We start from the raw sequence: 26,892 nt of genomic DNA, 5'->3' as shown, positions 1-26,892 counted from the left end.
GGGACATGCTAGTCACCAAAACATTTTTTTGTTATCAAGCTTTATCGACTTTATCCATATTGTCATTATATGCAATATGTTTCTCTAAGATACTGAGGCTCAGACGCTGCAAGGTAGGCTGCTGCTCTTTCTCAATCATTTAATGAAAGAACATAGCTACATTTTCAGTTGATAAAGGGTGTTTCTTCTTACTATACATTTCAGTGGCTAGACATAGAAAAGAAACAAGAAATCTTACAGAAACAGATAGGCCTCTCTCGTATGTATGTATGTATGTATGTATGTATGTATGTATGTATGTATTGTATGTATGTATGTATTATTGAATGCAGTTCACCAATGATAGTAATAAAATAAAAACAAAATAAATAAGGAAAAACTTTTCATATCTAGCATGTTCTCAATAACCAACAGATACATTCATCAAATAATATTTTATTTCACTACTGGAGTTCATCATGGGAGTCCCATGTTCAACCATATAGCATCTCTCAGCGCTCCCATAGGATGGCTGATCCTTCTTTAACAGTTTTATCTACTTCTCCTAAAGCAGGTTCCTCAATGGCCGATGCACAGAATGAATGAGGCCCTGAGGGGAGGAAGCCTTGAGTCTGCTCTGCATGAGGAAGTGTATCTGCCAGAGGGATGAGTCTGCGAACTGTATTTCAATCTCAGAATGTGGTGGTTGGATCTACTGGAGCTCATAGAGCAAGTCTTGAACAGTCACCGACAGCTCCTGAAAGGTGGGTCTCTCGTCCGCCTTCTGCCAGTCAATTCAAGAGGAGGGACAAGACATGAAGGTGAGGCAAACTGTTTTAGATTAGAAGCTGTCAAGCTGACATGTCCATTCTACTGACATTTATCTTTGACCCCCACTCATCTAGCCTGATCCCTGAACTGTGCAGTTTTGCAAACTTGGTTTGACAGTGACCATGAAATTTGGCAAGACAGAATATACAGATCTGGGACCAGGCATTATGCTGGCTACTTTATACTGTACGTACATCCAGCCAACAGCTGGTCATGATGGTGTAGACTCTGTCGTTGGCCAACTGGGGGCGATAGAGGCGATGGCCTCGGGACACCTGTTCCACTATCTCATTGTTGTTTAACCGTTCGTAGGGAAGCCTCCCTAAGGTGTAGACCTCCCACATTAAGACCCCTATGGAGAGCAAGGTAACCTTGTCAATATTTATTAAATGATCAGCAGTAATGTAATGATCAGTTAGTGAATTAAAGGCTAAATAGCTGTAGCCTGTTCCCAGATCTGTTCGCTCTCACCAACTCATATGGTCATTGGTGTGACAACAACCATACCGAGTTGACAAGACAGCTCAAACAGACCTGGGACCTGGATCTGAGCTAAGATAGGAGGCCTATACAAACCATAAGCCCAGATGTCTGACTTGCTGCTGAATTTACAGTAGAGCAGGACCTCAGGAGGAGACCAGCGCACTGGGAACTTGGAGCCTGCAGAGCTGGTGTACTCATCATCCAGGACATACCTGAAATGACAGGGAGAGTTGTCAACTTGTCAAGAAAGGAGCAAGAATTACATAATATTGCTGTAAGAATCAACTGTAGATATGATTTATTTGTCAGGTATTTCTGCAGTGTGTGCTTTTTTGTAAAAGCTGCCAGATTCAAGTACAACAATCACAGTCGTTTACCTCGACAGTCCAAAGTCAGTGACTTTAATGGTCCCATTGGTATCTACCAAGCAGTTTCTTGCAGCCTGAGAAATAGAACAGAGTATGTGTTATTTGGGCCCAGTATTGTTTAGTATAGGATAGTAGTAGTATCATGTCAGGATCAGACCTGCTGTGTCTTTCAAATACGTGAACTGCGCTTGATTTAGTTTGAACAATCAGTGTAATAGTCCCAAAAGGGAGTCAGTGGAATAGTCCCAAAAGGGGAAATGGCAAAACCCAAGCTATTTGACATATAAGTATGTGATGGAAATGTTTATCATGTGAAGAGACAGCCTTGAAAATGTTAATCTTGTCTTAGTGTCGTAAATAATCCTTGGTTCCTGCCTGTGCTTGGTAAAGATATGAGCGGAGGGGCAACATGACCTCCTCCTTAGGACCATCTGGCAGAACGCCCAGAATATGTTCTATAAGTTAAGATGGGTGACGGTGCCAGACACATGCCGGAACCAATCCTATGAACGAAACCCATGCAATGTGTCTGTAACCAGTATATAAGGATCTAACAGGACTGCCCCAGATAGAGCTCCTGATCGACATGTGTACTTGGTGCATTGAGTTGGTTGGAACCTCTCCAGCGCGCTGATAATAAACAATGAATAATTTAAGATTGACTTCGAGTGTCCCTCTGTAGAATTTCCACAACAATTATAATATCTTACCAGGTCTCTGTGGATGTACTGCTGAGCCTCCAGGTAGGCCATGCCCTCTGTGACGTCTTTACACATTTCCAGGAGCTGGATGGGGGATGGATGCTGCTTCAGCCCTTCCCGCAGATAGCTGAGTAGGCAGCCGTTGGAGAGGAACTCTGTGACAATGTAGATGGGCCTTTGTTTGGTGCACACGCCGTACAGCTGAACCAAGTTCTCGTGGCGGAGCTTCCTAGTTCAAGCGAAAAGAGACAAGTTTAAGCATGTTTTGTAGGCCTATGTAGGTTAAATTGAGCAACACTATTGTCTAAGGTTGCAAAATTCAGAGAACTTTCAATAAATTCCCTGCTTTTTCCGAAATCCCATTTGGAGGATTCCCAGAATCAGGAGGGAATAAGCATGAAATCCAGAATCCTCCAATCAGGGTTTTTGGAAAACCAGGGAATTTATTGAAAGTTCACGGAATTTTACAATTCGACTGCCCCATATGAGGAGAATTTCAGCAGGGGACAAGGTAGAGCTGTTACCATATATGACTCTAAATACTGTACCTCTTGTCCACAGGAGGTAGCTGGCATCTTAATTGGGGAGGACAGCCTCATGGTAATGACTGGAGCGGAATTAGTGGAATACTATCAAATACATAAAAAACATGGTTTCCATGTGTTTGATGCCATTCCATTAACTCCGTGCCAGCCATTATTATGAGCCATCCTCCTCTCAGCAGCCTCCAAAGCTCTGGATATATCTCTACCTATGGATCTATTCCCTATGGCTCTAGTCCCTATTGCTCTAGTTACCTAGTCACTTTACCTCTACCTATATGTATGTGACAAATACGACTTGATTTGATTTACATCAGCACAAGTGCCTTAGGTGTAGCAGGTATGGTAGTAGGAGATAGGGATTTAATTGAAATTGAGCATTCATTTAATACATTTGACCCCATAGTCCACTGACTGCAGCCATCTGAGATAGAAAGAGCTTTGCTTACATCATGACTTTGGCCTCCTCTATGAAGTCGTCTTCAGACATGGAGCCCTCCTTGATCATCTTGATGGCCACGTCATGCTGGCCCTGCCACTTCCCATACTTCACCACTCCAAACTGCCCGTTGCCCAGCTCCTTGATGAAGGTGAGGTGGCGTGGGTCAATCTCCCATACCCCTGGAGGACAAAATAACAAATTGAAGGAACACAATGTTTACTGATGTTAGCAATCAAGCCACAGATAGCATTTCTCAAAGTCAGTCATAAGGGTTTCTGTTACTGCACTATTCTGGTCCCATATTGTATGTGCCACGACCAACTATTCTATTGTTGTCAAGTGGTACAGCTACATATCTTCAGCCTGACAACACAGACAGAGAGGAGTTGCCCAGAACACAAACAGACCGGACCACCAGGCTACAGTATATACATAATACTCTCTCAATAGAAATGTATTGAAAGAACACACTCACCATAACCAAGCCCTGCTGTGGAAGGGGCATTTTTTGCACGACTTGACACAATGTATTTCAGCCTGCTGACCATACCTGGAATGGGACATGATGGACAATATATCGTAAGTGATGTATTTCATCATGATGAACCTGTACTGTTACACAGATGCATATGAAGTGATGTGTTGGTGTAGGGTTGCACATTTCCGGCTAGTTTCCCAAAATGTCCTGGTTTTCCAGAAATCTCGGTTGGAAAATTCCTGGAATCAGGAGGGAATAAGAAGGAAATCTAGAACCCTCCAACCAGGATTTCTGGAAAACCTGGGAATTTTAGGAAAGTTACTGTAATTTTGAAAACCTTAGTTGGGGTTAGTTGTACCTGCTGCATTGTGCTGGTGGTAGTTAATGAGGTCTGGGATGCTGCTGAAATTGTGCTTCTCTGCCAAGTAGAACTGGCCTTGTTGGGTGGTGCAGATGTTGTAGTGTCTGCAGTTACCCGCAGTCTCCCTAATGGGAAGAGTGAGTAGTGTTTGGTTTGGTTTGAGTTAGGAGTGTTATGTTTGGTGTGAGTGAGGAGAGTTACTAGGTTGTGTTAAAGGGATAGGAATTTAAAGGGACACAACACTCCAAAATCAAACTTTGTCAGATGCTTTTAGACCTCAAAAGTAGCCTAATTCCATTGAATCTACATCCCACGCCCTTGGTTGTGTAGATCTAGTTCTATGCCTCAACTCCAAATGAATGTAAAAGATAAGCACTGCACACCTAGAAATTACATAGTTCTTATCTCTTTTGTAAAAAAAATGTTATTGTGGTGTATAGCTGGATCTTTAATATTGGAGTGTAATGTCCCTTTAATAGTTTTGTTTATTTTCATGAGCTGTGAATCTGAAAGTAACAACAAGATGCTCTGTTCACACATTGATTGCATCCAAAATGGCACCCTATTCCCTATATTTTGCAAATTCAAACCTGGACCTCGAAGCTAGTTCCACTGCTTTAAAAAAATGATTCCCCATAAATCGGGGATTGATTTAGACCTGGGACCCGGACACGCGCAGAGAAGCACGAGATTGAACTTTACTCAACCTTCTAGAGTTTTCCCCTTTCGTTAACACGATCAACATTTTGCTCTACTGTGAGAATTGTGCTCAAATCAATGTAATATTAGCCACTTTCAATGTCACATACCCAAACAAAATGAACTATGCAAGACTTTATTAACTAACTGTTTAAGAGATTTTCTTGTAGGCAGAGCGCCTTGTAGGCAGAGCGCATTGGAGTAGAATTCAATTGCATTGACAGACACAACTCAGGCCTGTATTCTACACAGACCACTGCACCATAACCAATCAGAGCTGAAGTAGGCCTATAAGCAAATAGCCATTGCCATATGGATCTGTGCCATTCACTTTGAACTGGACTGTGTTTACAGTGTGAGCAGTCAAGAGAAGATGCGCTTGTTTTGAGATCAAAGCGAGAGCTGCATGTAGCCACCTGTGCACATTTGTTAATATTCTTTGCTAGTAAGTGAGTTATGAGCCCAGTTATAGCTAATTTCTCCTCAACAATGGGGGAGTGGTTGCTTCCTACAAGAGCACAAAATGTGTGCATTTCTAGCCATCTTTGAAAAGCAAGTCAGGTCAATAGCTTTTTTATGTCTTAAAGGGGCTGTGTTGTATTTTGGGGCAGTGTTGTATTTTGAGACAGGTTTGAATAAGCTAAGTAGCCAATAGGTTGATGGTAGCATAATTTGTCTGATTCTCTGTAATAATGGTATGTGAATAATGAATAATGAATGCTATTTTGTACAGTGGTTTCTTGCATCAAACAACACACCCTTTTTCATCGCCTGTTTGAAGGACATGTCAATAAACAGGATAATGTCAAGCCCTGCATGTTTTTTCAAAACTCTCATTGAACACAACACATTGCTGTTACTGTAGACTGAGTAACAGAACAGATATTTCATGTTCAGATGTTATGGGATGCATTTTTCTCCATGTTTTTTTATTTTTATAGTAGGCCACTCTGGTAGGCCTACATTATGATCAAATAGCCACAGTAACCTACTTGGCCACAGTGAAAACTATAACTTAAAGCGGGAACAGCCTCAGTGTTCACAGCCTCCGTGCTCACAGTAAATTACATTTGCTCAGTGCCAAACATTTTTTGAGGGAACATTGCCTGGGACACAAACAGTTTCAGGTAGAACATTTGAATACTCCTGCCATATATAGTGTGGTACTTTTGACCCAAGCCCTTTGAAAGGTTGTGCAGAAAGAATAATCCTGGTTTTGCATGGAGACATTTACATCTCTCTTCCTCTGCAGGTGGCTGTTTTTGCTTTCAATATCTACTGCTGAGCAGTTCTTCTTTTGACTTTCCATTTATGGTCTGTGTTTGACATTGCATCCAATTCCTATGTAGTGCACTACTTTAGACCAGAGCCATATGGTCAAAAGTAGTGCACTACATAGAGAATTGTGCACCATTTTGGACTCATTCACGGTTTTGACTAGTGGATAGGCATACTCACAGGATGCGTCCCAAATAGCACCCCCTGGGCTCTGGTCAAAAGTATTGGACCATAAAGGGAATAGGTTGCCATTTGGGACGCAGACACAGTTAGCCATGCCCCATCTGTCTGCCCTCAATAAACTCACCCGCCCTTGGTGAACACAGAAACGGTGTACTTCCCAGCTTTGCTTGAGTCACGTACTAAGAAACCACCATCTTTGTTCTGGGAAAAAAGAAAAAACAATAACCTCAATAGCAGAGGTACATACAAAGCAGAGGCAGTATTGCTTTGTGAGTATCCCATAGCAATGTTCTGTCATTCTAAGCTATTTGACAGATGATGGTGCCCATAGCTAAAATTGGTGTCCATAGCTAATGGTATAAGGACCACAGATCAGAGGACCACAATGGAAATAACTTTTGTGATATTTTAAATGATTTTAAATGCAGCACTTGTGTTGCTGGTGTAAGCAAAGGAGAGGAACAGTGGTATGTCAACTGATACTGTATGTTACAGATGTTTTGTTTTCTCATTGAGATTACCTCTGTCTTCAACAGATTCTCTGCCTGGCTACGGTTCATGCTCTTGCAGTACCAGCTGGGAAAAAGAAAAGGTGAAATGTGCATGTTATAAACCACTATGGTTAACCTGACCTCATAGCAACGGGTATTAAAGCAGGTCACATGAGGCAGTATTCTGCTGAATCGTGTTAATTAGGCACTAAACGTAAGAAAACGGATTGAAACAGGGAGGGACTACCTTGATTCATCCAATAAGAAATGCACATTTTCGCATCCAGTTGCAAAACATTTTGAAACGTTTTCTGTTGCGTGCCCCACTGACCACGGCCCTGCTGGGATTTAATGTGTTCGGAAGGTGTGGTGACTTGGTACCTCATTATTTTTGGTTCCCACAGGATTAGAGAGGTGTAGGATTACATCTGAAACCCTATCATTGTAATGCAATGTTTAATAGTCAATGTTTTCTAGCAAGAGAATTCCATACTCACTCAAACTTTTCCAGTTCATTTCCAGCCTCCACAACGTAATTACTGGGAATGTATCCCTCCTTGCTGCAAAGGAAGGCCACACACAATCTCCTAATAAATCAATATACATTTAGCATGTTAAAGACACAGGGTGACGTTTTCATGCTGCACAACAGTTCACATCTGTGAAAAACATACCTTAAAACTCAACATTTTAATCTAGCTGTGTGATTCAATTTAACACTTTCCTCAACAATATGCATGATAAAAATATGATTATTTAACTGAGTTTAGTAATCTCAGCAATGCATACACACACATTTCTGAAGAAAAGTATCAAATTAAATCACACTGCCAGATTAAAATGAGTTTTACTGTGTTTTGCATCATCACTATTTTGCATCATGAAAATATCGCCCATAATGTATGAAAGGGATATGATTGTTATTCTTACTGCATGTTAAAACAACACACATATCATGAAAACAGTTTAAATGCACCTGTGACTTTAAGATACCAATGTACCTTAACCTTGGTATACTGATCACCAGTCCTCATCTCTATTCTTGGAAGCATGTCATTGTTTTGTTACAGGGCCAAGGGTCAGTCAGGGCTTTTTTAAACTGTTTTTTTGTTGATAGGTGTTATGTTTAAAATCGAGGGGCGGCGGACTATGTATTTTGTAAATAACAGCTGGTGCACGATATCTAAGGAAGTCTCAAGGTTTTGCTCGCCTGAGTTAGGGTGGTCTACAGAGTACCTCATGATAAGCTATCCACCGAGAGAGTATTCATCTGTATTTTTCGTAGCTGTTTCGTACCACAGACTGAGGCTGAGTCCGCACTCAATGAGCTGTATTCCGCCATAAGCAAACAGGAAAACGCTCATCCAGAGGCGGTGCTCCTAGTGGCCGGGGACTTTAATGCAAGGAAACTTAAATCGGTCTCACAAAATTTCTATCAGCATGTTAAATGTGCAACAAGAGGGAAAAAACTCTGGACCACCTTTACTCCACACACAGAGACGCATACAAAGCTCTCCCTCGCCCTCCATTTGTCAAGTCTGACCATAATTCTATCCTCCTCATTCCTGCTTACAAGCAAAAATTAAAGCAGGAAGCACCAGTGACTCGATTAATAAAAAAGTGGTCAGATGAAGCAGATGCTAAACTACAGGACTGTTTTACTATCACAGACTGGAACATGTTCCGGGATTCCTCAGCCTCCAGTATTTATGCTGCAGTAGTTTATGTGTCGGGGGGCTAGGGTCAGTTTGTTATATCTGGAGTACTTCTCCTGTCCTATTCGGTGTCCTGTGTGAATCTAAGTGTGCGTTCTCTAATTCTCTCCTTCTCTCTTTCTTTCTCTCCCTGAGCCCTAGGGAGGACCTGAGTCCCCTGGCCATGCTGGACCAGTTTCAACTGGCCCCCAGGACTACCTGACATGATGACTCCTTGCTGTCCCCAGTCCACCTGGCCATGCTGCTGCTCCAGTTTCAACTGACCTGAGCCCTAGGACCGTGCCCCAGGACTACCTGACATGATGACTCCTTGCTGTCCCCAGTCCACCTGACTGTGCTGCTGCTCCAGTTTCAACTGTTCTGCCTTATTATTATTCGACCATGCTGGTCATTTATGAACATTTGAACATCTTGGTCATGTTCTGTTATAATCTCTACCCGGCACAGCCAGAAGAGGACTGGCCACCCCACATAGCCTGGTTCCTCTCTAGGTTTCTTCCTAGGTTTTGGCCTTTCTAGGGAGTTTTTCCTAGCCACCGTGCTTTTACACCTGCATTGTTTGCTGTTTGGGGTTTTAGGCTGGGTTTCTGTACAGCACTTTGAGATATCAGCTGATGTACGAAGGGCTATATAAATAAATTTGATTTGATTTGATTTGATTGAGGAGTACACAAAATCAGTCACTGGCTTCATCAATAAGTGTATCGATGACGTCGTCCCCACAATGACCGTACATACCTCAACCAGAAGCCATGGATTACAGGCAACATCCGCACTGAGCTAAAGGTTTGAGCTTCCGCTTTCAAGGAGCGGGACTCTAACCCGGAAGCTTATAAGAAATCCCGCTATGCCCTCCGACGAACCATCAAACAGGCAAAGCGTCAACACAGGACTAAGATCGAATCTTACTACACCAGCTCTGGCGCTTGTTGGATGTGGCAGGGCTTGCAAACCATTACAGACTAGAAAGGGAAGCACAGCCGGGTGAAGGGTCGGTGAGGGCTTTTTTAATGTGTTTTTCTTGTGCTTTCTTTGTTGATAGGTGTTATGTTTTAGAAGTGTTCTTCCAGCAAAGACACAGCCCAGCAGGTAACATACAACATCATAATGGTATCATTTCCAGGTTGTAAACTGGTTACATTTTACTGGTTGCTAAAAGACTTGTTCCTTTAAAAACAGTGTACAACCTGAACAACTTCACATAATATTGTCATAATGATTGCAACCAAGTTTTGCCCACTGGGAGGCGAGTGCACAAAACATTAAAAACATCTGCTCTTTCTAGGTGAAAGATATGATCCCTTAATGATGTCACTTGTTAAATCCACTTCAATCAGTGTAGATGAAGGGAGGAGACAGGTTAAAGAAGGATGCTTAAGCCTTGAGACAATGGATTGTGTGTGTGTGTGTGTGCCATTCAGAGGGTGAATAGGCAAGACAAAAGATTTAAGTGCCTTTGAACGAGGTATGGTAGTAGGTGCCAGGCGCACCGATTTGTGTCAAGAACTGCAACACTGCTGGGTTTTTCACACTCAACAGTTTGTCGTGTGTATCAAGAATTACCCATCACCCAAAGGACATCCAGCCAACTTGACACAACTGTTGTTGTGTAGAGCATGTAGAGTCCCATGCCCAGACAAATTAAGGCTGTTCTGAGAGCAAAAGGTGGGCTCAATATTAGGAAGGTGTTCCTAATGTTTGGTATACTCAGTGTATGTCAATCACTAGCAGTTACTCAATTAGCCCATGTCAGCTAAAACAATTAAAAATATTGGTAAATTAGTCTAGTTAGTCTAGCCAGCTACCTCCAGGGGCCCCCATTGATTTTGTTAGTCACTCTCACTCAGATATCATATTAGCATGGCGTAAGTCAAGGAAAAATGTGTAGAATTGCAGGAATGATCAGGTGGCGAATCACATCTCTGCATGTCTGGCAGACATATCAGTGTGGATGACGGATCACCACCTCAAGCTGAACCTCGGCAAGACGGAGCTGCTCTTCCTCCCGGGGAAGGACTGCCCGTTCCATGATCTCGCCATCACGGTTGACAACTCCATTGTGTCCTCCTCCCAGAGCGCTAAGAACCTTGGCGTGATCCTGGACAACACCCTGTCGTTCTCAACTAACATCAAGGCGGTGGCCCGTTCCTGTAGGTTCATGCTCTACAACATCCGCAGAGTACGACCCTGCCTCACACAGGAAGCGGCGCAGGTCCTAATCCAGGCACTCGTCATCTCCCGTCTGGATTACTGCAACTCGCTGTTGGCTGGGCTCCCTGCCTGTGCCATTAAACCCCTACAACTCATCCAGAACGCCGCAGCCCGTCTGGTGTTCAACCTTCCCAAGTTCTCTCACGTCACCCCGCTCCTCCGCTCTCTCCACTGGCTTCCAGTTGAAGCTCGCATCCGCTACAAGACCATGGTGCTTGCCTACGGAGCTGTGAGGGGAACGGCACCTCAGTACCTCCAGGCTCTGATCAGGCCCTACACCCAAACAAGGGCACTGCGTTCATCCACCTCTGGCCTGCTCGCCTCCCTACCACTGAGGAAGTACAGTTCCCGCTCAGCCCAGTCAAAACTGTTCGCTGCTCTGGCCCCCCAATGGTGGAACAAACTCCCTCACGACGCCAGGACAGCGGAGTCAATCACCACCTTCCGGAGACACCTGAAACCCCACCTCTTTAAGGAATACCTAGGATAGGATAAAGTAATCCCTCTCACCCCCCCTTAAAAGATTTAGATGCACTACTGTTCCACTGGATGTCATAAGGTGAATGCACCAATTTGTAAGTCGCTCTGGATAAGAGCGTCTGCTAAATGACTTAAATGTAAATGTAAAACTGCAACACTTTCTCCCCACCCCATGGCAAAATGTGTAGAATTGCAGGGAATATACTGTAAAACTGCAAAAAACATTGTTCTGTAAAGCAAAACGATTTGTTACCCTTCTTTTAATAAAATACCTTTTCTGGTAACAGATCCCTCTGTATATATTAAATGTGAGTTCATGTGTAGTGGCTAATTGTATATCTAATAGGCTATGTGTTTGTAGATGGGCTGAGGTGAATGAAGCTACAGTGATAATGGCTGTAGCCATTTTTGCTTCTTTTTGCTGTTCTCCAAATAACATTTTAAAATGAGCATAAATTGTATAGAAATGCAGAAAATGAGCTTCAACTTTCTTAAACAACCCTTCCTCCACCTGTCTCTTCTCAATTTCCTCTCTGCCTCTCTCACCCGTATTTGTCCCTGGCCCTCCACCAGTTGGAGTCAGACATCTCCAGAATGATGTACTCCTCATCCTTCCTCAGCTCCAGATCCTGGGGCGTGGAGGGTGTGTACTCATACTCAGCGACCACCGTCATGCCTGTGGTGAGCGCAGGCTCCTCGGGAGGCTGCGGAGGTAAAGGCCTCAAAGGTTTCTCCTGAAAAATGGGATGAGAGACAACATTGATAAAGATGGGTGATGCTGTATATCCTTCCTGTATCAATCAGAAGTAGAGATACTGTAACTGAACACAAGAGTGGCAAGAACATGTAAGACAGACCTCTTCTGGCGTCGGTGGAAGGGGTTTTCTGGACTGCCTCCGAGACCCCTTTGAGACCCCTATAAGGGAAAGGGGGTGCTTCATGTTTTGTTCTCTGTGACTACAATTTATGCTTCTCTGCCGTTACCTATAATACTTATTTCCTCAGTTACTTGTTATCACTTCAAGCCTGCAGGTACAAGTTTTAAATGGTTATATAAGTATGTATCTCTATGTATCAACATTTATACTGATACAAAATGTCTGGTCTTAGTCTGGGGTATTATGAGATGATTATAAGACATCATAGATGCATTATAAAGACATCATACATGCATTATAAGACATCATCATCATATATCATACACATCTTTCAATGCATCTCTGCATATGCAGAGTCATATATTGAGGTATATCTGAATATATGGTTCTGCGATGCATTATAACAGCATCATAGTGCATTATAACTGCAAGCTTTAAGTAAAATGTTCCCATTTACTTCCTAATTACATAAGCTGGTAGAGAACACATACTCTTTTTACTGCCAGTTTTATTGATGGCTTTCCCACCACATTACTGACCTACATTCTTGTTCTCCAGCACCCTGCAGCCCATGGCTTGTTTGACTTCCTGCTGGCAGCACTGCCACATGCCGTCCATCCAGAAGCATGGGTGGTACTTCTGCATCAGGTCCTTGTTGAAACGCACCACTTAACATGGCGGCACAGAATGTGGGACGACATTTACATTGGATCAACACTGGCAATTTGCATAGACACCTAGATCTGACTAAACAATGGGGCTGGTATTATGGGCCGTAAGGAAATGTTTACGGTATCTCATGTCTCCCTTTGTCTATTCTTCGTCCGACACTTTTAGTGTTAGGTGTACAATAATGCTGCATACTGACCATGCTTCAGCTTGTGGAGCCACTGCTTTCGGACCTCGTCGCTCTTGGCGAATATGTAAAGTGGGCCCTCATCGTAGATTATCTGTGGTAAATTGGGGGATAGAGAGAAACAGCTGTTTCTTCAGTTGGTGAAGGGTAGTACCAGGTCAGGCCGTACACATGAAAGCAATACAATAGTGTAGAAGTATCTATTCTATCACAACAATAGGGACACAAACACTATTTTCTGAACCTGCTCTCAGATCTGTTTGTGCTATATAGCAAGCAATGACCATAGGTTACTGCTTTGGAGATAAATAAATGCCTGCTCCATTAGGTTAGCTTATTGTGCTTCTGAGCCTTGCTGCCACCCATCCCACAAACTCCTCATTTAGGGGTATGCAAATATATTGGGTATTTCCTGTGTCTTTATAGAGGCTGTAATATCATTTGCTGCTTAGTCACCATGTCTACTGTGGTGACACCTGCGCTGTTGTTGAAACCCTCAGTTCAGCTCGGTCTCCACTGTCAAGAGAGTTGTTTTCACTTCTTCTTATTGACTTTCAGCATGTTAACCATTTCTGCACTGCTGGGTAAATTAGTTTCTCTGTTGAGGTAGATTTGACTTTCAGCATGTTAACCATCTCTGCACTGCTGGGTAAATTAGTTTCTCTTAGGTAGATGCAGTATATCCCTTTTCACCTCAAAGCTACCTGAATAGTCTCTATGGGCTTTTCATCCTGCATGATTTTAGCCCAGGGCTAACTGGACCCTCAACTAAGACTGAGCAAAGTAAATGCCTGGAGAATAGTGTCAGAGAGTTAAAGGAAGCACAACACTTCATTAAACATCTACAGTATCTAGAGGTCATCTGATGTCACTCAACTGGAGCAACAATGATGGAGGGCATTCTCTTTTTACTGCCACACAGAATTATTGTAACAGGACACGAGAAGAAAAGAGAGTGAACTAAAACATCCACAGGTCTGAGATCTGTGGTTGTGTTAATCTCATTGGTCTCACTGATCTAGGACCAGCAGTAGCTCACCTGGAACGGGTACTGGCGCTCCGCGGGGGCACTGGGCTCCGGCTGTACTGTCCCCACACACTTGATCTTATCGATGCCCACGGTGCCTTTCAACCCCTTCTTTTTCTGCACAGAGGATTAAAGGATTACAGTGAGTGGGGGAACGGCAGGACTACTAAACCCAGACCTATTGAGATGACCAACAATACAGGTACTGCAGTATATTTGTGGGAGCATAGCGTAGTATGATAAAATTGTTATAGTGTTAAACTACACTTGGGTTATGGTCAATGTTTATAATGATAACATAAGCCAGCAGCATACCACCCTGCATACCACTGCTGGCTTGCTTCTGAAGCTAAGCAGGGTTGGTCCAGGTCAGTTCCTGGATGGGAGACCAGATGCTGCTGGAAGTGGTGTTGGAGGGCCAGTAAAAGGCTCTCTTTCCTCTGGTCTAAAAAAAATATCCCACTGCCCTGTGTAGGGTGCCGTCTTTCGGATGGGACGTTAAACGGGTGTCCTGACTCTCTGAGGTCATTAAAGATCCCATGGCACTTATTGTAATAGTAGGGTGATAACCCTGGCTAAATTCCCAATTTGGCCCTCAAACCATCACGGTCACCTAATAATCCCCAGTTTACAATTGGCTCATTCATCCCCCTCCTCTCCCCTGTAACTATTCCCCAGGTCGTTGCTGCAAATGAGAACGTGTTCTCAGTCAACTTACCTGGTAAAATAACAGATAAATTAAATTAAAAATACAGTACATTAACCTGGTCCCAGATCAGCACAAACAGATCCAGGCTACGAGTACATACCCCTTTGTCCAGATCATAGTCGTAGTAGGCGATCTTGTCCTGTGTGAGGATGAACAGCCTCTCTTTGAAGTTTAAAGGGGAGGTCTTCTTCTTCTGCTGGGAGCGTTTTATAAAGATCTCTTCCAGGAGATTGTCTGACATGGTCTGATCAGATGTTATCCCCCTACCTGGAGAAAAGGCAAGTCAACTTAACAGCTACAGTCAGAGATGGAAGAAGGTATAAAATGTTTTGGTCACATGCATTCAAGGCCTAATGGGGGATAAAAAGACCAGCAGCTTCAACCACATCAAGTGCTGTAGCAAACCTTGCTAGTGACCGTAGCTACTGGAGGAAATGTGTAGTTGACTGTTCTCCATTGGATAAATCATGAACAACATCATTTGATTGATGGTGTACTGTACAGGTATTTACCCGAAACTCAGCTTATCACAAGTTTCCACAGTGCTTAACAGAGTAGGGTAACATTTCCCTCTAGACACTGCCCTAAGGTCAGTTTTACATTGTCATCCCTCATGGTTAAGGTTAGGATTTTGGGAAGGTATATCTATAAGACTATAAGACCAACTTTCCCCAGGTTCTTATACGACTAACTACTTACCTACTCTTCATGAACTCTGTGCTTTGTCACTACAGCATAGATCTAAAGCATAGATCTACAGCATAGATCTGAAAGCAGATAGAAACAGATGTGATCCGGAGCAGATATCAGTGTGTATATATTAACCCCTGGTTTGCATGAGCGCTCCTGCCAATGTTTCCTCCTTCGTTGTGGCACAACTGTTTCCTTTACCCACATCTTCCTGCTTCTCTACAGATGTAGGATCTTAATCTGATCCAGTTTGCTACAGCAGGAAAGTAATACTGCAGCAACAGGAAATATGAATTATTATGTAGATTATAATTAATGGACATTTTTGTAGGAGTTGATACATTGAAAATCAAGTCTGAAATTTCAAAGTGGAACCTCAACATTTTTTAAATGTCCTCCATTGCAGGAAAGTTCTCCAGCAACAGTGTGATCAAATTAATATCCTACTTCTGTAAGATGGTGCCAGAGAAGAAGGCTGACAATTTACTTGTTCCTATCCAATTGCGTTTTTGTTTGTTTCTTTGCATTCTTATCATGAGGTACTCTATCTACCGAGAGAGTTTACGTCTAAATACCACCACAGACCGATGCTGGCACTAAGACCGCACCAAATGAGCTCTATTCTGCCATAAGCAAACAGGAAAACGCTGATCCAGAGGTGGCGCTCCTAGTGGCAGGTACTTTAATGCAAGGAAACTTAAATCGGTCTCACAAAATTTCTATCAGCATGTTAAATGTGCAAACAGAAGGAAAAAACTCTGGACCACCTTTACTCCACACACAGAGACGCATACAAAGCTCTCACTCACCCTCACCCTCCATTTGGCAAATCTGACGATAATTCTATCCTTCTGATTCCTGCTTACAAGCTAAAATTAAAGCAGGAAGCAACAGTGACTCGATCAATAATAAAGTGGTACAGGACTCTTTTGCTGGCACAGACTGGAAAATGTTCCGGGATACCTCTAATTTCATTGAGGAGTACACAAAATCAGTCATTGGCTTCATCAATAAGTGCATCGATGACGTTGTCCCCACAATGACCGTACATACATACCCCAACCAGAAGCCATGGATATCACCGACAATAACAAGACAGCCTATAGGGAGGAGGTCAGAGACCTGGCCATGTGGTGCCAGGACAACAACAACCTCTTCCTCAACGTGATCAAGACAAAGGAGATGATTGTGGACTACAGGAAAAAGAGGACAGAGCACGCCCCAAATCTCATTGACAGAGCTATAGTGGAGCAGGTTGAGAGCTTGGTGTTCACATCACCAACAAATTAAAATGGTCCAAGCACACCAATACAGTCGCGAAGAGGGCACGACAAAACCTATTCCCCCTCAGGAATTTGGAGATTTGGCATGGGTCCTCAGATCCTCAAAAGGTTCTACAGCTGCACCATCGAGAGCATCCTGACCGGTTGCATCACCACCTGGTATGGCAACTGCTCGGCCTCCGACCGCAAGGCACTACAGAGGGTAGTGCGTACTGCCCAGTACATCACTGGGGCAAAGCTTCCTGCCTTCCAGGACCTTTATACAAGGCGGTGTCAGAGGAAGGCTCTAAAAATTGTCCAAGACTCCAGCCACCCAAGTCATAGACTGTTCTCTTTGCTACCGCACGGCAAGCGGTACCGTAGCACCAAGTCTAGGTCCAAGAGGCTTCTAAACAGCTTCTACCCCCAAGCCATAAGACTACTGAACATTAATCAAATGGTTACCCAGACTTTTGCATTGCCCCCACCCCCTCTTTTACACCGCTGCTACTCTCTTTTGTTATCATCTATGCATAGTCACTCTAATAACTCTACCTGTACATATTACCTCAATTACCTCAACTAACTGGTGCCCCTGCACATTGACTCTGTACCGGTACCCCCCTGTATATTGTCTCGCTATTATTAATTTACTGCTGCTCTTTAATTACCTGTTACTTTTATTTCTTATTCTTATTTGTATTGCATTGTTGGTTAGGGGCTCATAAGTAAGCATTTCACTGTAAGATCTACACCTGTTATATTCGGCGCATGTGACATTTTATTTTATTTGTATGTTCCATAACACATTGACCCTCTCTTTTCCCCATACGATGAAGGCAGGACATTATTGGCTACCCCTCGCAAACCTTTCCCCACCTACAATCGTTGCCAATGCTTATGCTCTCATGTCTGATATTGTTAAAGGGAAAGTTCACTACGGATTTGGGTTCATTGACTTACAGCTTAGCGTTAATATTGCTTAGTGCAAAATAATGCTTATCTCTGTTGGCATGCTGGCATACACTATCACTTTTATTTGATGAATGTCCACAAACTCTATTTTTGGTAATGCAGTTCTATTGAAGTGACAATACTTTGTTGAACTCGTGAAATATGGGGAGAAATACGTCCCTATTGTAGGAAACATAAGACACAGAGACAAAAGGATTCCTATGCTCTTCTTTGTATCTACCACTCATTGCACCTTGCTGGGTTGGTCAACCACACCACTGTCAGCCTTCCACACAAAACAAGGCCTCTATTGATTCATTCCAGCATCAGACGGAAGGAAAGCAAGTTTGACAAATAGACAGATAGCGTCAGATATTTGTTAATTATCTGGGGATCAGGATAATGGCTCCACTATGGACACTGGTGTGGTGATGTCACCTCAGCTGATACCACAGGCCACAAATGTACAGAGTATGATCATATGATAACATAAAGCATGAAAATGCCATTGTTCACCATGCAGAAGAGCTGGGTCCAAATTCATACATATGTCAAATACTTTGTATTTGAGGTACTCTAGATTTACTGGTATCTTGGGGTTTTCGGGTACTATTCCATTGGATACACTGCAAACGTTGTCAAACTAAATCAAGCATACATATCAAGTATTCAATAGTATTTGATCTACTTGACCTTCCCTTTCATACAGGCCACAGAATCAACAACAGTTTTTCTTCTTTCAAATAACTGACTTAAACCCAAATGACTTAAACCCAATGAGGAATTATTTCAAAGTCCAAGTAACCATGTATAGTTCCCTCCCTGCATCATCAATACAACCTTCTAGTTCTCTTTTAACATAGGCAGTGTCCTAAAATGAACACAGCGCTCAAAAAAGGAATACTTCAATGTCACAGACAGGTAACGACAGAACGTTTCTCACCAACTCCAACTCACCCATGTTCCTTATACCGTAGATATATTCAAAAGAGCTTAATAGTTAAGGTTCCTCTGCATGCTATCTCCATGATACAAGTTTACTCAGCTCAGCTCAGACTATTTTAAACACCCTCCTTCTCACTTCCTGATTGCATCTGCTGCTGATACCCCCTCTCTTTTCACACTACAAGATAGTAGACACATCCGACTAGCCATGAGTGTAATGTTTTTTTTCACACTAGCTAGATGATTTTGATACTATGCAGTATGTCAACAACAGTATTATAATTTTGTGTAATGTTATGTTACAAATAATCCTCTTTGACACATAATCAAACCCCTTGCCTCTGCTGCAAGCTCATACTGTGCAGTCCACACAATATTTCAAACAGGTTGTTTACATGCAGATATAAGCCTGGGTAAAACACTGACCTAAAGCCTCTAGGTAGAGCAAGTATAAATGTGTCTCTTTAGTGGCTGCAGCTGTCCTATCAATCGTAATATCTTGTATTACAACAGTCGTGTTTAGCCTGTCAGCCACACAAGTGCTAGGTTTTTTTCTAAAGAGCTTGAGTCACTTGGGCTGACACAGTAGAATTTATAGGGAAGTTGCAACAGTGTTGCACTGCAATGCTAAATAAAAAGAGACAATGTTGGAAAGTATCAGTGGCGCCACTGTGGTTCAACTGGTTACTGTTACATCCCCTCTTCCTCTCTTGACACTGTCATAACACTACTAACACATAGTATAATACATACTACTAACAACATGCCACCAAAGTATTTATTTGTTTGATACAAGCCTCAATGTGGGATAAACAAAATGCCAGGGACACAGCATCCAATCAATGACACTGAGGATGTGTCTCTTAAATCGACTAACCAATGGCGAAGAGGAATACAGACATTATGCACAGTAACATACATGGGTTCAGTATCATTTTATGGAGTACTTTGTCTTCTTTTCAATGACACACTCCCTTCCAATGAAAGTGTTGGTTTGTTGATAACAGGAACCTTGCAACAAATGCTCTCTGGACGTTTCCTGTCTGATAAGTGTGTGTGTCTTTACATGGAGAGTTTACTTTTGTGGTGACACACATACACACTCAGTCACAGTAACACACATACACACTCAGTCACAGTAACACACATACACACTCAGTCACAGTAACACACATACACACTCAGTCACAGTAACACACATACACACTCAGTCACAGTAACACACATGCACACACAGTCACAGTAACACACATACACACTCAGTCACAGTAACACACATACACACTCAGTCACAGTAACACACATACACACTCAGTCACAGTGACACACATACACACTCAGTCACAGTAACACACATACAGTCACAGTAACACACATACACACTCAGTCACAGTAACACACATACACACTCAGTCACAGTAACACACATACTCACTCAGTCACAGTAACACACATACACACTCAGTCACAGTAACACACATACACACTCAGTCACAGTGACACACATACACACTCAGTCACAGTAACCCACATACACACAGTCACAGTGACACGCATACACACAGTCACAGTAACACACATACACACTCAGTCACAGTAACACACATACACACAGTTACAGTAACACACATACACACAGTCACAGTAACACAAATACACACACAGCCACAGTAACACACATACACACTCAGTCACAGTAACAGTACACAGTCACAGTAACACACATACACACTCAGTCACAGTAACACACATACACACTCAGTCACAGTAACACACATACACACTCAGTCACAGTAACACACAGTCACAGTAACACACATACACACTCAGTCACAGTAACACACATACACACTCAGTCACAGTAACACACATACACACAGTCACAGTAACACACATACACACTCAGTCACAGTAACACACATACACACACAGTCACAGTAACACACATACACACTCAGTCACAGTAACACACATACACACTCAGTCACAGTAACACACATACACACTCAGTCACAGTGACACACATACACACTCAGTCACAGTAACCCACATACACACAGTCACAACACACATACACAGTCACAGTGACACACACACAGTCACAGTAACACACATACACACTCAGTCACAGTAACACACATACACACTCAGTCACAGTAACACACATACACACTCAGTCACAGTGACACACATACACACTCAGTCACAGTAACCCACATACACACAGTCACAGTGACACGCATACACACAGTCACAGTAACACACATACACACTCAGTCACAGTAACACACATACACACTCAGTCACAGTAACACACATACACACAGTCACAGTAACACACATACACACAGTCACAGTAACACACATACACACACAGCCACAGTAACACACATACACACTCAGTCACAGTAACACACATACACACTCAGTCACAGTAACACACATACACACTCAGTCACAGTAACACACATACACACACAGTCACAGTAACACACATACACACTCAGTCACAGTAACACACATCACAGTAACACACACACACTCAGTCACAGTAACACACATACACACTCAGTCACAGTAACACACATACACACACAGTCACAGTAACACACATACACACTCAGTCACAGTAACACACATACACACTCAGTCACAGTAACACACATACACACACAGTCACAGTAACACACATACACACTCAGTCACAGTAACACACATACACATTCAGTCACAGTAACACACATACACACACAGTCACAGTAACACACATACACACACAGTCACAGTAACACACATACACACTCAGTCACAGTAACACACATACACACACCAGTCACAGTAACAGTCACAGTAACACACATACACACTCAGTCACAGTAACACACATACACACACAGTCACAGTAACACACATACACACTCAGTCACAGTAACACACAGTCACAGTAACACACACAGTCACAGTAACACACATACACACTCAGTCACAGTCACAGTAACACACACAGTAACACACTCAGTCACAGTAACACACATACACACTCAGTCACAGTAACACACATACACACAGTCACAGTAACACACATACACACAGTCACAGTAACACACATACACACTCAGTCACAGTAACACACATACACACTCAGTCACAGTAACACACATACACACTCAGTCACAGTAACACACATACACACTCAGTCACAGTAACACACATACACACTCAGTCACAGTGTAACACACATACACACTCAGTCACAGTAACACACACATACACACAGTCACAGTGACACGCATACACACAGTCACAGTAACACACATACACACTCAGTCACAGTAACACACATACACACAGTCACAGTAACACACATCACAGTAACACACATACACACAGTCACAGTAACACACATACACACACAGTCACAGTAACACACAGTAACACACATACACACAGTCACAGTAACACACATACACACTCAGTCACAGTAACACACATACACACTCAGTCACAGTAACACACATACACACTCAGTCACAGTAACACACATACACACACAGTCACAGTAACACACATACACACTCAGTCACAGTAACACACATACACACTCAGTCACAGTAACACACATACACACACAGTCACAGTAACACACATACACACTCAGTCACAGTACACACACATACACACACAGTCACAGTACACACACATACACACTCAGTCACAGTAACACACAGTACACACTCAGTCACAGTAACACACATACACACTCAGTCACAGTGACAGTAACATATATACACAGTCACATACACACTCAGTCACAGTAACAGTAACCACATACACACAGTCACAGTAACACACATACACACAGTCACAGTAACACACATACACACTCACAGTCACAGTAACACACACAGTAACACACACTCAGTCACAGTAACACACATACACACAGTCACAGTAACACACATACACACACAGTCACAGTAACACACATACACACAGTCACAGTAACACACATACACACAGTCACAGTAACACACATACACACTCAGTCACAGTAACACACATACACACTCAGTCACAGTAACACACATACACACTCAGTCACAGTAACACACATACACACAGTCACAGTCACAGTAACACACATACACACTCAGTCACAGTAACACACATACACACTCAGTCACAGTAACACACATACACACACAGTCACAGTAACACACATACACACTCAGTCACAGTAACACACATACACACTCAGTCACAGTAACACACATACACACACAGTCACAGTAACACACATACACACTCAGTCACAGTAACACACATACACACACAGTCACAGTAACACACATACACACTCAGTCACAGTAACACACATACACACTCAGTCACAGTAACACACATACACACACAGTCACAGTAACACACATACACACTCAGTCACAGTAAACACACATCACACACACAGTCACAGCAACACACACACACACAGTCACAGCAACACAAACACACAGTCACAGCAACACAAACACACAGTCACAGCAACACACACACACAGTCACAGCAACACACATACACACTCAGTCACAGTAACACACATACACACACAGTCACAGTAACACACATACACACACTCAGTCACAGTAACACACATACACACTCAGTCACAGTAACACACATACACACTCAGTCACAGTAACACACATACACACACAGTCACAGTAACACACATACACACACTCAGTCACAGTAACACACATACACACTCAGTCACAGTAACACACATACACACACAGTCACAGTAACACACATACACACTCAGTCACAGTAACACTCAGTCACAGTAACACACATTCAGTCACAGTAACACACATCACACACATACACACAGTCACAGTAACACACATACACACTCAGTCACAGTAACACACAGTCACAGTAACACACATACACACAGTCACAGTCACAGTAACACACATAACACACATACACACACCGTCACAGTAACACACATACACACACTCAGTCACAGTAACACACATACACACACAGTCACAGTAACACACATACACACTCAGTCACAGTAACACACATACACACACAGTCACAGTAACACACATACACACTCAGTCACAGTAACACACATACACACTCAGTCACAGTAACACACATACACACTCAGTCACAGTAACACACATACACACAGTCACAGTAACACACATACACACAGTCACAGTAACACACATACACATTCAGTCACAGTAACACACATACACTCAGTCACAGTAACACACATACACACTCAGTCACAGTAACACACATACACACTCAGTCACAGTAACACACATACACACTCAGTCACAGTAACACACATACACACTCAGTCACAGTAACACACATACACACACAGTCACAGTAACACACATACACACACAGTCACAGTAACACACATACACACACAGTCACAGTAACACACATACACACACAGTCACAGTAACACACATACACACTCAGTCACAGTAACACACATACACACTCAGTCACAGTAACACACATACACACTCAGTCACAGTAACACACATACACACACAGTCACAGTAACACACATACACACTCAGTCACAGTAACACACATACACACTCAGTCACAGTAACACACATCACAGTCAACACACATACACACTCAGTCACAGTAACACACATACACACTCAGTCACAGTAACACACATACACACACAGTCACAGTAACACACATACACACACAGTCACAGTAACACACATACACACACTCAGTCACAGTAACACACATACACACACACACACACAGTCACAGTAACACACATACACACTCAGTCACAGTAACACACATACACACTCAGTCACAGTAACACACATACACACTCAGTCACAGTAACACACATACACACTCAGTCACAGTAACACACATACACACTCAGTGTGTGTCTGACCACAAAAGGAAACTCTCCATGTGAAGATATTTAGGCAGAAGGGTTCCTCACATCCTCAGATTATACAAACAGGCCAAAACATACAAACAGATCTTGGTTTTACAAACCCTACTTTCTTCCTTAATGTAACATACCAGCTACTAAAAGAAATGGGTCAAGAAGACGTACTGCATAGCGGGGTGACTGTTCTTTGTAGAAGCGAAGGCAGCTTTCGGCTTGCAATTTCTTTGCATCAATGTTTCAGGGATATTGTTGAAATTGCACAGACCAACATACACTGGGTGCACAAAACATTAAAAACACATTCCTAATATTGAGCCTCAATTCATCGGGGCAAGGTGTAGAAAGTGTTCCACAGGGATGCTGGCCCATGTTGACTCCACTACTTCCCACAGTTGTCTCATGTTGGCTGAATGTCCTTTGGGTGGTGGACCATTCTTGATACACACGGGAAACTGTTGAGCGGCAAAAACTCAGCAACATTGCAGTTCTCGACACACACAAACGGGTGTGCCTGACCGTACCAAGTTCAAAGGCAGTTAAATATTTTGTCTTGCCCATTACCCTATGAATGCCACACAGACACAATCCATGTCTCAATTGTCTTAAGGCTTAAAAATCCTTCTTTAACCTGTCTCCTCCCTTCATCTACACTGATTAAAGTGGATTTAACAAGTGACATCATAGCTTTTCCCTGGAATCACCTGGTCAGTCTATGTCATGGAAAGATCAAGTGTTCCTTGTGTTTTGTACACTGTGTATGTTATCAAATTAATATTAAGTAATTCATGTTTAATATCCAGCTCCAAAACTCTCCACTGTGAAAAGTAAACATAAGAGCATGGACAGTGGACACGTAACAACAAAGTTTAAGAATGAACATGATAGTGTTTGTTTTCTTTTTCCAATCACTCCATTGCTATCCAAAGTGCATTGTAACTCATTCATTGACAAAATATTATACATTAAGGGCAATGTCTTTAATATGAAGAAGGGAAAAAAAGTACTGACTACATGTTCTTTGATATGCATGTGGGCATCATCCACCCTCCACAATACAATGTGTTCAAGACAGGCCTGGACAATGAATGAACATCTAATAGAGATACTGAGGAATGATACATGAATGATATGCTGTAGTTTGTTTGGACATTTTCCATCACTTTTCATGAACAAGAAATTTGATTGAACCATGTTGCTGCTTTGGATACGATAGTGAAAGTCCAGAAACGTCAAGCTTGCTTCAATGTTGGAGATCCCGATGTTCTCCCAATGTAATGGTAGCTTACTATCATTCATGCTTTACATGATGAAACCTCATCAAAAGAGACCAAATTGATGACTTTTAATTCATTCTTAGATATCATGTAGTGGTAATGTCAACCTTCTGACTTACCTTTTAATATAACAATTTAAACCTTTATTTACCCAGGTAAGTCTTTCAGAACAAACTCTCTTCTACAATGACCATCTGGTTCTCTCTCAGGTAACGAGGACCTGCATACTCAATAGAAGCCTATTTTTCAATGTAACGCATACAGTAATACATAGCCTGCATGGAACCTACAGAGCTTTCGTCTTTCCCAGCAGATGGACCCCTACCATTTAGTTAGCAAATACCTCATCACTTACCTTAACTCTGACACTCAGCAACGCCTATAGACAGACCACTGTCTGCAGACTGTGTGTGATGTGGAGGGTTGACATGGACAAAGACCTCTGCTATGGCTGCTCTTATTCCATGTACTAACAGTGTGTGGCAGCAGGAGACTAAACCCCACCCTTTCAGAGGAATTGACTTCACGCAGTTCCCTTTTTGCTTCCTGCTCATTTTTATATTAGCTCCCTGAAGCAGAGTTTGTGTGGCGTCGAAGAGGGCCAACTAACCATTAACGCGCCAGTATCCGTAAAGTAGGCTAAGGAATTAGTTATTTACAGTAGCATTAGACTGTGTTCAAAGTTGACTGCCTCTGTGAAATGATAACTTCCTTGAGGCCTTTATAGACCAATGATAAGAAGGAAAACAGCTTGAGTATAGGCTTAGTGATGAATATTGAATGTATGTGTATACATTATTGTTACCATTTTGTCAGCAAGGACAGTGTGTCATATAAATAGAGTGGTGCAAAATAGTGTATTTATGGTCGTCATCTGCAATTAAATATATGTTTAGCCCTAATTTATCACATCACCTGCATGGAACCTAAAGAAACCTGATTTAAATTATGATTATTAAAGTATAATTTATCGGGTAATAATTTATAATTCAGAAAAATTGGATGACTTCATGGATTCTCATATGATTAAGCATACACACCAGTAGCCTTGTCATTTGACTAATATATCGATATTTTTAAAGCT

At 42.4% G+C, this 26,892-nt stretch overlaps 1 protein-coding gene across 6 annotated transcripts; it reads right to left on the bottom strand.

Moving 5' to 3' along the window:
- Nucleotides 1-419: 419 nt before the first annotated feature.
- btk (Bruton agammaglobulinemia tyrosine kinase) lies at nt 420-26,277 on the bottom strand. 6 transcript variants are annotated; one of them, XM_029662413.2, is made up of 19 exons: nt 26,164-26,277; nt 15,412-15,479; nt 14,813-14,979; nt 14,016-14,120; nt 12,989-13,070; nt 12,660-12,788; nt 12,100-12,158; nt 11,789-11,976; nt 7,334-7,396; nt 6,867-6,921; nt 6,470-6,546; nt 4,183-4,310; nt 3,822-3,896; nt 3,354-3,525; nt 2,372-2,591; nt 1,671-1,735; nt 1,387-1,505; nt 1,005-1,162; nt 420-763 (listed from the first exon to the last, which is right to left on the bottom strand). In XM_029662413.2, exons 3-19 carry the CDS (start codon nt 14,951-14,953, stop codon nt 692-694), a joined length of 1,908 nt encoding a protein of 635 aa, XP_029518273.1. In that variant the 5' UTR covers nt 14,954-14,979; nt 15,412-15,479; nt 26,164-26,277; the 3' UTR covers nt 420-691. The 6 variants fall into 6 exon arrangements, with proteins under 6 accessions (XP_029518273.1, XP_029518272.1, XP_029518274.1 ...); XM_029662412.1 differs by lacking the exon at nt 26,164-26,277 and adding an exon at nt 18,576-18,681; XM_029662414.2 differs by lacking the exon at nt 15,412-15,479.
- Between the last annotated feature and the right edge of the window lie 615 nt (nt 26,278-26,892).

This window comes from Oncorhynchus nerka, linkage group LG6 (genome assembly GCF_034236695.1).
Source record: "Oncorhynchus nerka isolate Pitt River linkage group LG6, Oner_Uvic_2.0, whole genome shotgun sequence".
Taxonomy (NCBI): Eukaryota; Metazoa; Chordata; class Actinopteri; order Salmoniformes; family Salmonidae; genus Oncorhynchus; species Oncorhynchus nerka.
This window is presented reverse-complemented; position numbering and strand designations above follow the sequence as displayed.